The 11,351-nt window shown below is 55.9% G+C and overlaps 1 protein-coding gene across 1 annotated transcript; it reads left to right on the top strand.

The window, feature by feature from the left end:
• Positions 1–673: 673 nt before the first annotated feature.
• Positions 674–10,613, top strand: LOC131498970 (zinc finger protein 135-like). Its single transcript, XM_058706590.1, has 3 exons — positions 674–2,003; positions 4,654–4,780; positions 8,156–10,613. The coding sequence occupies exons 1-3, from the start codon at positions 1,971–1,973 to the stop codon at positions 9,850–9,852; spliced, it is 1,857 nt and encodes a 618-aa protein (XP_058562573.1). The 5' UTR covers positions 674–1,970; the 3' UTR covers positions 9,853–10,613.
• Positions 10,614–11,351: the final 738 nt, after the last annotated feature.

Raw genomic sequence — 11,351 nt, 5'->3', positions numbered from 1 at the left:
CTGTAAGAGTGCGGGGGCGACGTTCGCGGGGCTCACGACACAGCCCGCACGGAGTGGACACTCGTGAGAGCGCCATAAGTACGGGCGTCGAAACTAGAACTCGGGTCCGGTCCCGCGCGACGACGGGTGGGGCAGAAGCGCACGGAACCTGCCCGTGGCCCTCTGGGAGTTGTAGTTCAGCGCCCGCCTGCGCAGGCGCAGTCCCGGCCAACGGCGGCCGTGGCATTTGTCCGGCCATCAGACAAGGGAATACGGCGTAGGAGAGCTTTGGGGCAGGGAGGCGAGACTAAGGCCGGCGGGGTCCGCGCGGCCGAACTCGGACTCCGAGCTCAGCAGCCAGGGCCCAGGGAGGAGGCCGGCCGAGCAAGGAAACGACCGGAAGTGCGCGCGCCACCCTCTGGGAGATGTAGTTGGGCGTCCGCCTGCGCAGGCGCAGACCCTGCTGGTGGCGGCTGCGGCCTTTGTCTTGCGGTCCGGCTGGTAAGTGGGACTGGGGTCGCTGGAACGGAGGAGGCCGAGACGGGAGGGCATCCAGGGGTCTTACCGCGTGCGTCTGCGTAGAGTCCCTTTTCCTGCTTTGGGCCCGGGGCGGGTCGCTTCGGGGGCGGTGGGGGCGGGACCGAGTGGGCGGGGCCCGGTTTGGGGGTGGGGGTGGAGGTGTCTCCGGGTCCGAGAGGAGGAGTTGGGGCCAGGGTGGGGACCTGGCTTTGGCAAAAGAGGTGGGACCCTCCGGCTTCGGGGTAACAATCAGAGATCCTAGCGGGCCCGATCCTTCAGATCTGGACTGGAGCCAACCTGGCCTGCTGCATCCCTCCCTTGCTTGGGTAGGATGTTCGGGGTTCGGAGGGTGGGGAAGGCTGAGGCCCCACTGTCACCTCTGGAGCTTCACCTTGCTGAGGGGCTTCTCAGGATGATGATGATGAGGGAGACCAAAAGCATAAGACTTTAATCCCAGCCGCCTGGGACCCAGAAAACAGACTCCTTATATTAAAGTCTTATTGAGCACTGACTTCAAGGTAGGGACCATCCAGTCTCCTTTATTAATTCAGCGAGCACATGTTTAGATGCTCTAAGGGCGAGGTCCTAGCCTATATCCAAGAGCCCGCAACATTGTCTCGACCCCCAGAGTCTCCAGGGGAGTCAGGGAGTCAGGGAGATGATAAGAACCCCATCAACACATCACTGAACAAGATAACTGCCATCTTGGAAACTGCTGTGAAGACCACAGGGCACAAGTGAGATGAGACAGAATCAGAGTCATGAAGGAAAGGTTCAGAGAGACCAGGGAAATGCATACTGCCTTTGGCCTGAGTTTCATTTGGGGCACTGAGCCAGAGATGAGTTTGTGAACCACCATCAACAGGGCCTGCATGTCGAGCAAAGTAGATGCTCACTGAAGCAAGAGGCTTTCTTTCCAGCACCAGTGGTGTATACTTCTTGTGTTCACTTGTGCATCCTGCTGCCTGCCAGGCTCCATGTTCAGCCCTTTCCACACATTAATTCCTATAACCTCTGTTAGGTCACCACTCCCATTTTATGGGAGAGGAAAACTGAGGCACACAATGCCCAAAGACCCCATAACTGTCTAGCTTTCTGTCATGGTAACAGGAATAGTCATCACCCTATTGGGCAACTGGGGGTGTGCTCCTTGCCCGCCGTGGCCCTCACTTTTCCTATTTGTGAAGTGGAGTAGGAAAATTCGAGGTCATCTGTCAACAACGCCTGGTATAGCCCTGGGCGCACAGTAGGTGCCGGGAAAATGCCAAGCTGAGGTTTCACTACTGTCGGGTTTGGCCCGGGTGCAGGGCTCCAGGCTCCCACAGCCACAGCCCCTCCTTCCCACACGCACATGCCAGGGTGTGGGGTTTCTGGCCACCACAGGCACTTGCCCGGTCTCTTGCCTCCCTTCTCTCCCCAGAACCGCCTGCAGAGGAGCTGGCTGTTCCTGGAAGAGGCCAGAGGAGGAGGGAATGACTGCTGGGCTCCTCACTGCCGGGGCCCCGGTGAGTACACCACCACCCTCACACTCGGGCCTCCCAGGCCCTAGCCTCAGGTCCTGCCAGACCCATTCTGCTCTCAGGGCCTTCGCCCTTACTCTGCCCCCTGCCAGAAATGTGCTTTGTCCAGAGTCATCCTCTTGAGGTTCTCACACCTCACCGCCTCAGAGGGGATCTCCCTGAGTCCCTCAACTGCCCCGTTCTACTCTGGCAGACAGCATCCATCCCACTGATGTGTCTGGCACTTTCTCAACTCACTATCTCCATCCAGTCCCTTAGGCAACAGTTATTTAGCACCTGCCATGGACTAGGTGCCTCCCAGGCCCTGTTCTAGAAATTGCAGGTGCAAGAACAGACAAGAGGAGCAAATCTTCACCATCCCCATGGGGTCACAGTCCCTGTGAGGAACGTAAATGTGCCAAGTGACGTGCAGAGAAATGAGGTCCAGAAGAAGATGGGCTGGGCACCAGGCATTAACCAGCATAGCCCAGAAGGCCTCCCCGTGAAGTGGCCCCCAAACAGAGACCTGCAGGGGAAGGGGCAGTGAGGTCAAGGCCCACAGGAATCATGTTCCAGGCAGGGGAACAGCGTGAGCAAAGGCCTAGAGGTGGAACCACACCAAGCATTTCCATGAAGGGCAGGCACACACAGGTAATGGGAAGACGGCGAACAGAGTCTCCTAGGCCACCTGTATGGGGCCTAGGGCCTTGGGAAGCAGTTCTGACCATTTTTGTCACACGCAAAGGCCCAGCGCACAGTAGGCACTCAGTGAACCGGTGGAACAGTAAAGGTGCCAAACCCTGTGGTCAGCGCTGGACACATTTCACCCTATTCTACCCCCACATCAGCCCCATGAGGTGGCAGTGAGGAAACAGGCACGGACACAAGTCACAACCCTGAGGCCCCGCTGCTGGGAGTGGCTGAGCCCAGCCTCAGACCCCCTGCCCCCAGTGGGGCCTCCAGTGCTCAGCACGTGTCTTGCTGCCTTCGTGGCCCTTGCAGACATCTGCATGGCTGCCCCAGAAGCGCCCCTCCCATTTTCACTGGAGCACTAACCCCTCCTGGGATTTGAGTTTTGGCCAGCTCCCTGACCCTGCAGCTAGCACACAGGTACCATGAGGCCAGGCGCATGTCTCGTTTCCATGGCATCTGTGGTGCCCAGAACAGTGACCCTGTATTCAGTAAGTCTCTGCAGATAACCAGTGAGACCTACTGAGTCTGGAAAATGTGGGGGAAATAGGGAAATTGGCAAAAGAAAGTTAAAACTTCCAAGTCTTCCGGCATGCCTGTCTGCATGGTGGCTCACACACTGTGTGCCAGGCCTGGGGTAAATGCATCATGTCAATTCCTTCACTCCTTCCAACAGCCCTCTCAGGATGTCCTCACCAACTTACAGATGAGGGCAGGAAGGCACTGAGCACTTTAAAAGATATACCTGAGGGGCGCCTGGGTAGCTCAGTCGATTGAGTGTCCAACTTTGGCTCAGGTCATGATCTCGCGGTTCGTTGTTTCAAGCCCCGTGTCGGGCTCTGTGCTGACAGCTCGGAGCCTGGAGCCTGCTTCGGATTCTGTATCTCCCTCTCTCTCTGCCCCTCCCCCGCTCACACTCTGTCTTTTGCGCTCTCTCTCAAAAATAAGTAAACATTAAAGGATGTACCTGGGGTTGGAGTTTGAAGCCCTATCGTCTGGGTGCAGGGCCGGGTCTTGACAGTGCCACCCCCCACCCCAGATGCCTAGTTCATGCGCCACAGCTCCCTTCCTTTGGGAAGAGAAGCTTTAGCAGAGACAGATGCTGCCAGGTGGGCCAGGATCCAGTATTTGGGCACCCTGTGTCCCTCACCCCCCTCACATGGGGCAGTGATACGCGAAGGCCCTGGACTTTTCCTCTGCTCCCCGGCCATCCATAGCACGTGATTTGGTGAGATGGAAGCTACCTTTGTGGAGGATGTCTGCCCCTGACCCTCAAGTCCCTTCAAGAAAATCATCAATTCTCCATCCAGTCGTGGAAGAAACTGGCCTTGTGTGGGAATTTCAGAAAACCCGTGCAGGTGTGATCATGATGGGAAATGCCTCCAGAACTGCCCCACACCCCCAGAACCCACCATCAGCCTTTCTCCTTGAGGATTGTGTTTTTACCCCAGTGTTCAAAGGTCCAAAATTAAAGAGTAGGAAACAGTCTCCAGGGGTCCTGTCACTGGAGTCCCCACATCCAGTTCATTTGCTTGTTCCCATCACCGCATTGGCCGTTTTCTGTCTTCCCAGCCCCACTTTGTATTCAGCTATGGTTAATGCACAGTGTAGATTTACAGGAGTGTGCAGCTTGGTGACTACAGGTATGGACACTAGTGGACATTCTGGTTGATGCGTAGGAGGCTTTCAGCCCCCTCCCCCCCCCGGGGCTCCTTCATACCCCTCTCTCAGTCACCACCATTATGGCATCTCGGGGATCCTGTGTCTGCACGACTGGGTTATGTCCTCTTCTCTCCTCAGACCCCCTTTCCTCCAGCAGAACCCCCCAGTCCCACGGGAAAACCTGGCCCAAATCCTCAGACCTGAGAAAAATCAGCCTGGCTCATGTCTCTGTTCACCAACTGCTCACGGTAGCAGCTATCACCGGGCTTGGCCTGGGTGAGGACATTTGCGTGTGATGTTTCAGGAGCAAGTGACCTTTGAGGACGTGGTTGTGGACTTCACCCAGGAGGAGTGGGGGCAGCTGGAGCCCGCCCAGAGGACCCTGTACCGCGATGTGATGCTGGAGACCTTCAGGCTCCTGGTCTCCGTGGGTAAGGCTACACTCGAGCCCCCGCTGGTCAGCCCCCAGCACAGATTCTGGTTCTTCTGGGTCAAAAGTTGGGATAGTTCTAGGCCATAAAAGCAAACACCTGGAATGAGTTTTGGGCTTTAGAGATCCGATGTTTGGTTGCATGTTGCAGATCTCACTGAAAATGCTAGAGGCAGAAAATCATGAGGTAAGAGGGGAAGAGTGGGTGCCAAGGTAGACCTACCTGAGTCTTCCTGTGGTGCTGTCAGGAGCCCCCTCCCTCCCCACCTCCTCCCTCTACCTCACTCTGCCTCCATTTGCAGGTGGGCCCCTCTGATGGTAAGAAGAGAGCTGCCCAGGTGCCTCTTCCATGTCTGAGACCAGCGGAAAAGACCAGGCCTGTGTCCTGGGCACCCATGGAAGGCCCCTGGGTTGTCTTGGTGTGGTGGCCAGGTCCCCTCCACACTGGTCACTGTTGCCAGGGCGGGCAGGAGAAGCAGCAGAGCCTGATTGGCCCGGGCTGGGTCACATATCCTCCCACAGCCAGGGGTGGGGGTCCTAAGGGGGCTACAACTGTGGCCTCTGGGACCTGCATCCGATTGGGTCTAGGAAGACTGAAGGTGGAGCGGATGGAGGGGCGGGAAGGGGCGGGGAACACAAATGTGTACTCTGCGGGTCTCCCCTTGGGCAAGACGCTGGCTCCCGAAGCTGGATGTTGTCTCCCTGCTGGAGCAGGAGGAACCATGAGCGGTAGACGACGGGGTTCCCAGAGGCGTGTGCGCAGTGAGGGGAGAGCCTTGCAGGGCTGGGAGGGCCCCAGTCACGCCCCGGGCACTCTCCATGTCTGCTCTCACATTCTTCAGAGCAAATTGACTGTTCAGTTGTTTTAATTTTTTTTTTATGTTTATTTTTGAGAGAGAAACAGAGATAGAGTGTGAGTGGGGAAGGGGGCAGAGAGAGAGGGAGACACAGACTCCAAAGCAGGCTTCAGGCTCTGAGCAGTCCGCACAGAGCCTGACGCGGGGCCCAAACTCACAGACCACTAGATCACGACCTGAGCCAAAGTCGGACGCTTAACTGACTGAACCACCCAGGCGCCCCACTACTCAGTCTTTTAGTAAATGTGCACCAAGCACCTGTTCTGCTGTGGCTGAGACCAAGCCCTCATCTTCACTGAATTTACGTTCTTGGTGAGGGAAGGGGCACACGATAGGTAAAGCAATAACTGCACAAGATGCTCACGGCACATGATGAGTGCTGAGGAAGTGAAGGAGGTCATGAGGCAGAGGCCAGGGTTGTCGGGAGGACCTGAGCAGAGATGAGGCAACATGTGGCTGAAGCCTGAGTCATGAGAACAGTGCAGCCATGAAACAAGCTGGGAGGACAGAGTTCTGGGCAGCAGGAACAGCAAGTGCAAAGGCACCAGGGTGGGCAGGAGCCTACTCTTAATGCGTAACAAACTCGGCGGCCTCAGCAGTTTAAACCACAGAAGCATTTATGACTCATGTATCTGTGGGCCCATGGATCCAGTCTGGGCTTTTCCATGTGCCTGTGGGGCTCTGCTCTTCATACACCTTATCCAGCTCCTGAGACCGATACCGACTCTTTGGGCAGTGAGGCTATCCTGCCCACTGGCAGGCAGTCTCCCCTGGTGTCAGGCCCTGACCCTGTTTAAGCAACGGCCCATCGCCAGGGCCCAGAAAGAATGGCCGGCGTGTGGGAGGGGGTCAGGACAGAGTCTCCCCGGCAAAAGGGGTAACCAGCCCTTACCTAGAATATTAGCTTCGTATGGCTCCTCTAACAAATTGCCACAAACCTCATGGCTTAAAGCAACGTACATTATCTTACAGTCTAGAGGTCAGAAGTCCGAAGTGGGCATCTCTGTGCTACATTCCAGGTGTGAGCAGGGCAGCACTCCTCCCGTGGGGCCTGCAGAGAACCCAGCTCCTTTCACTTTCCAGCTTCCAGAGGTGCTCACATTCCTTGTCCGTCCATCTCCCAACTGAGCATGGCCTCGTCCGTCTCTCAACTGAACACGGCCCTCAGGTCTTATGTCCCTCTGGCCCTGGCCTTCCTGCCTTTCTCGCACATTCCAGAACCCTTGTGGTTGCCTTGGGACCACCCGGGGTAATCTCAGAGGACTAGCTAATGTGCAAGGGTTAGCAGCCTCCGTTCCTCACCGGTTCCAGGAATTAGAACACAGAGATCTTTGGGAGCCTCTATTTTGCCAGCCACACCTGGCTTGACCCCTCTTTTTTTTTTCCCTTAACATCTCACTGGAGCATAACCTAAATGGGCACAGTGCCCATATCACACCTTTGGGCCAGTCGGGTGTTGGGGTGGGGGCGGCACGCGCGAGGGCTCGGCTGTGCAGAAGGGGCTGGGTACCGGGGCAGGAAGTCCTGCCAGCAAGGAGCGGGGCGGGGTACGTTTGTTTGTTCGTCCCCCATGTCTGCTGGCCTCAGCTGAAGGCGTGGGTGCAGGGGTGACCCAGGTGGACAGAAGCCCTGCCCTCCGGGAACTCTCAGATGGTGAGATGGACCCAGCAGACCAGATCCAAGTCCTCCCAGACAGCTCAGTCATTTATCCATCCTCTGGCGATGCGCCTCTCAGCGGCCTCCAGTCTGGGGGAGCTGATGCGTTTCTTCACATCAGGGGCAGGTGGAACAGCAGCCAGAGACCGCCAAGCAGAAAGCGGACCTTGTCAGTGGGAGAGCTGGGGCAGAGGGAGAGCTGGGCCGGGTGGTCCTTCACCTGTGAGACGGCTCTTCCTCCGTTGCCACCTGGTGCCATGGGAGGCTGCTTTCGCTGTGGCCTGGCCATCGCTCTGCTCCTTCCAGCCTGGGGCGTCTGTCCACAGCTTCCCTGGATGCCCTCTGTCTGCCTCGCATTGCCTCCCTGCCTCGTTCTCTGTGTTCCCCTTGCAAGCCCCACTCAGGCCCCTGTGCCAGCTACCCCACCCCTGACCACTCTCAGAGCTTCCTCTCCTGCTTGCATTCCTTCCCTGATTTGCAAAAGTGTATTTTTAAATGGTTAAAGTCACTTGTGCCTTGAGCCTTTCAAAACCATCAGTTTTTTTTTAATGTGCATTTTTTTTTTTTTTTTTAAGAGAGAGAGACAGAGACAGAGCATGAACGGGGTAGGGGCAGAGAGAGGGGGAGACACAGAATCTGAAGCAGGCTCCAGGCTCTGAGCTGTCAGCACAGAGCCCCACGCGAGTGGGGCCCCAAACTCACCAGCGGTGAGATCACGACCTGAGCCGAAGTCGGACACAACTGACTGAGGCTCCCCCAAAACCATCAGTTTTATCCTTCCATCCATCCATCCACCCACCCAACCCAAACCCTTCCCCCCAAACAGAAATTAAGGAACATTTCTGGGGTTTTTTTTCTTCCAGATTTGGAAACCAGACCCCAAACCAAAGTGTCCACCCCAACTCAAGACATCACTGAAGGAATACGTACCAGTGCCCTGGCAGAAAGGTTCCTGTGGGATAGTCTGTGGTACTCAGAGGGTGACGATGCAGAGGGCTGCCGCGGACAGAGTCGAGAGAGCCATGTGGTGAAGACACCCATGCAGCAGCAGCAGCAGCAGGGGGATGGGTTTGGGGGAAACTTCAGTCTGGGCCCCCGCTTCCCAACTCAGCCAATGACTCCAGAAAGGCAAGGCCTCCACGTGCCGGGGACGCGCGGGGGGAGGGGGAAGCCAGACCCAGGGCTCCACGCCGAGCAGAAAACACACGCAAAAGCGAAGCCCTACGAGTGTCAGGCGTGCGGCAAGGCCTTTGGTCACAGCTCGGCACTCCTCGAGCACCACCGAACGCACACGGGAGAGAGGCCTTACGAGTGTCCCGAATGCGGGAAAGGCTTCCGAAACAGCTCGGCGCTCACCAAACACCAGAGGATCCACACCGGCGAGAAACCTTACCGGTGCCCCCAGTGTGGGAAGACCTTCAACCAGATCGCCCCGCTGGTCCAGCACCAGAGGACCCACACGGGCGAGAAGCCGTATGAGTGCGGCGAGTGCGGCAAGGCCTTCAGCTTCCGCTCGTCCTTCAGCCAGCACGAGCGCACGCACACCGGGGAGAAGCCGTACGAGTGCGGCGAGTGCGGCAAGGCCTTCCGCCAGAGCATCCACCTCAGCCAGCACGTGCGGGTCCACACCGGGGAGAGGCCGTACCGCTGCGGGGACTGCGGCAAGGCCTTCGGCCACAGCTCGTCCCTGACCAAGCACCAGCGCATCCACACGGGCGAGAAGCCCTACGAGTGCCTGGAGTGCGGCAAGGCCTTCACGCAGATCACACCGCTCGTGCAGCACCAGAGGACGCACACGGGCGAGCGGCCGTACGAGTGCGGCGACTGCGGCAAGGCCTTCAGCCAGAGCACGCTGCTCACCGAGCACCGCAGGATCCACACGGGCGAGCGGCCCTACGGCTGCAACGAGTGCGGGAAGACCTTCAGCCACAGCTCGTCCCTCAGCCAGCACGAGCGCACGCACACCGGGGAGAAGCCGTACGAGTGCGGCCAGTGCGGCAAGGCCTTCCGCCAGAGCACGCACCTCACCCAGCACCAGAGGGTCCACACCGGGGAGAGGCCGTACGAGTGCGGCGACTGCGGCAAGGCCTTCGGCCACAGCTCGTCCCTGACCAAGCACCAGCGCATCCACACGGGCGAGAAGCCCTACGAGTGCCGCGAGTGCGGCCGGGCCTTCAGCCAGCTGGCCCCGCTCGTCCAGCACCAGAGGACGCACACGGGCGAGAAGCCGTACGAGTGTAACGAGTGCGGCAGGGCCTTCAGCCAGAGCTCCCTTCTCGTGGAACACCAGAGGATCCACACCAAGGAAAAGCCCTACGGCTGCAATGAGTGCGGAAAATCCTTCAGTCACAGCTCGTCGCTCAGCCAGCACGAGCGCACACACACCGGGGAGAAGCCCTACGAGTGTCAGGACTGTGGGAAATCGTTCAGGCAGAGCACCCACCTCACGCAGCACCGGCGGATCCACACGGGAGAGAAGCCATATGAGTGCAGGGACTGCGGGAAGGCCTTCACACACAGCTCATCCCTCACCAAGCACCAGAGAACTCATACTGGGTAGGCCCGCCTCACATTTGCTCGGACCTGGAAAAGCCTTAAGTCCTAGCTCATCCCTTACCAAACTTGACCCCATCATTCCTAACGGAAACAATACAAATATATGCATAAGCAAGCCTTCCCGCACCCTTAGAGAGGAATGACGGAAATGATTGTGGGAATACCGAGCTCTAGGTCATCCGTCCCCGGATATCGGCCCGTCCAAACAGTGGTAGGAAGTGTGGAGTTGAGGACCTTCAGTCATGAGTGACCGCTAATGCTACATCAGAGAACCTACAAAAGAGAAAAATGGGGGGGCGTGGGGGAATGTAGTGGATCTGGGGATGGCTTCTGTCCAAGGATTCACACTATTCCAAACCAGAGGTTTGCAAAGTGGTGAGAAACCCAACAAATGCTTTTCATATGCAGGAACCACACGCAGAATTTATCATTATTGCACATTACGTTCTTTGGGGTGCTTATGAATGGTGCAAGGCGACTATGAATTTCTCTACAGGTGACTCACAGGCATCAGAAACACATGCTGAAGATTCACAAAAAGGAAGATTTTTTTTTTTCCTTTGTTAAGCCACCATCTTCTGAACAACAGCACCTCCACATTGGAACCTTATGTTTTGCAAGGTTTCTCTCTCTTGAGAAATGTACAAGTTAATCTTCTCTTGACTGTTTTTCATTGAGTCCCTTTCCCAGTGTTTTTTAAAAAGCTTTTGTTTTTTGTATAATATATCTTGAAGGTCCATAGTATTAAACTGCGTCCTGAATTCACTAACAGCAGCCTCTCTGACAACCATGACACTTGGAATGGTACTTGCCATCCTCATTAGAGCCCATATTTAAGTTACATTGGCTGGATTTGGTCACCAGCCATCAGGGTTATATCAGTCGGCTTGATTTTCCAATCACAATGCTGGGATATAAGCTTCCAGTTAAGTTGAAATTTCTCCCTTGGGGGAGCGTATTTTAAATAGTCTTCCAATAGTCCTCACTATGCTTGTGGAATGCCTCTTCTCTTTTAAAGTTTTTTGTTTTTGTTTTTGGAATGTCATAGTCACTTAAAAGCCACTTAAGAAAACAGCAGTCTCCAGTAAAAATGCAAGCCACATTGGTAAATTTAAATGTTGTAATAGTCCTATTTAAAAAGCAAGAAGAAGGGTGCCTGGGTGGCTCAGTCGGTTGAGTGTCTGACTCTGGTTTCGGCTCAGTTCATGGTCTCACAGTTGGTGGGATCGAGCCCCACATCAGGCTCTGGGCTGACAGCACAGAGCCTACTTAGGATTCTCTCTCTGTCCCTCCCCCATGCATGCCCTCTTTCTCTCAAAATAAATAAATACATTTAAAAAATAAATAAAAAGCAAGCAACAGGTGAAATTAATATCTGTCCTTACATATCCCAAATGTTACCATTTCAACACATCAGTATGAAAAACCACTAATGAGATGTTTTGTTTGCTTTTTGTATACTAACTATAACTTCCAAATCCAGTTTCTTTTACATCTGCAGGA

Source organism: Neofelis nebulosa, chromosome 17 (genome assembly GCF_028018385.1).
Source record: "Neofelis nebulosa isolate mNeoNeb1 chromosome 17, mNeoNeb1.pri, whole genome shotgun sequence".
NCBI classification, from domain to species: Eukaryota; Metazoa; Chordata; class Mammalia; order Carnivora; family Felidae; genus Neofelis; species Neofelis nebulosa.
The sequence above is the reverse complement of the archived record's forward strand: the minus strand, read 5'-3'. Positions and strand labels throughout refer to the sequence as shown.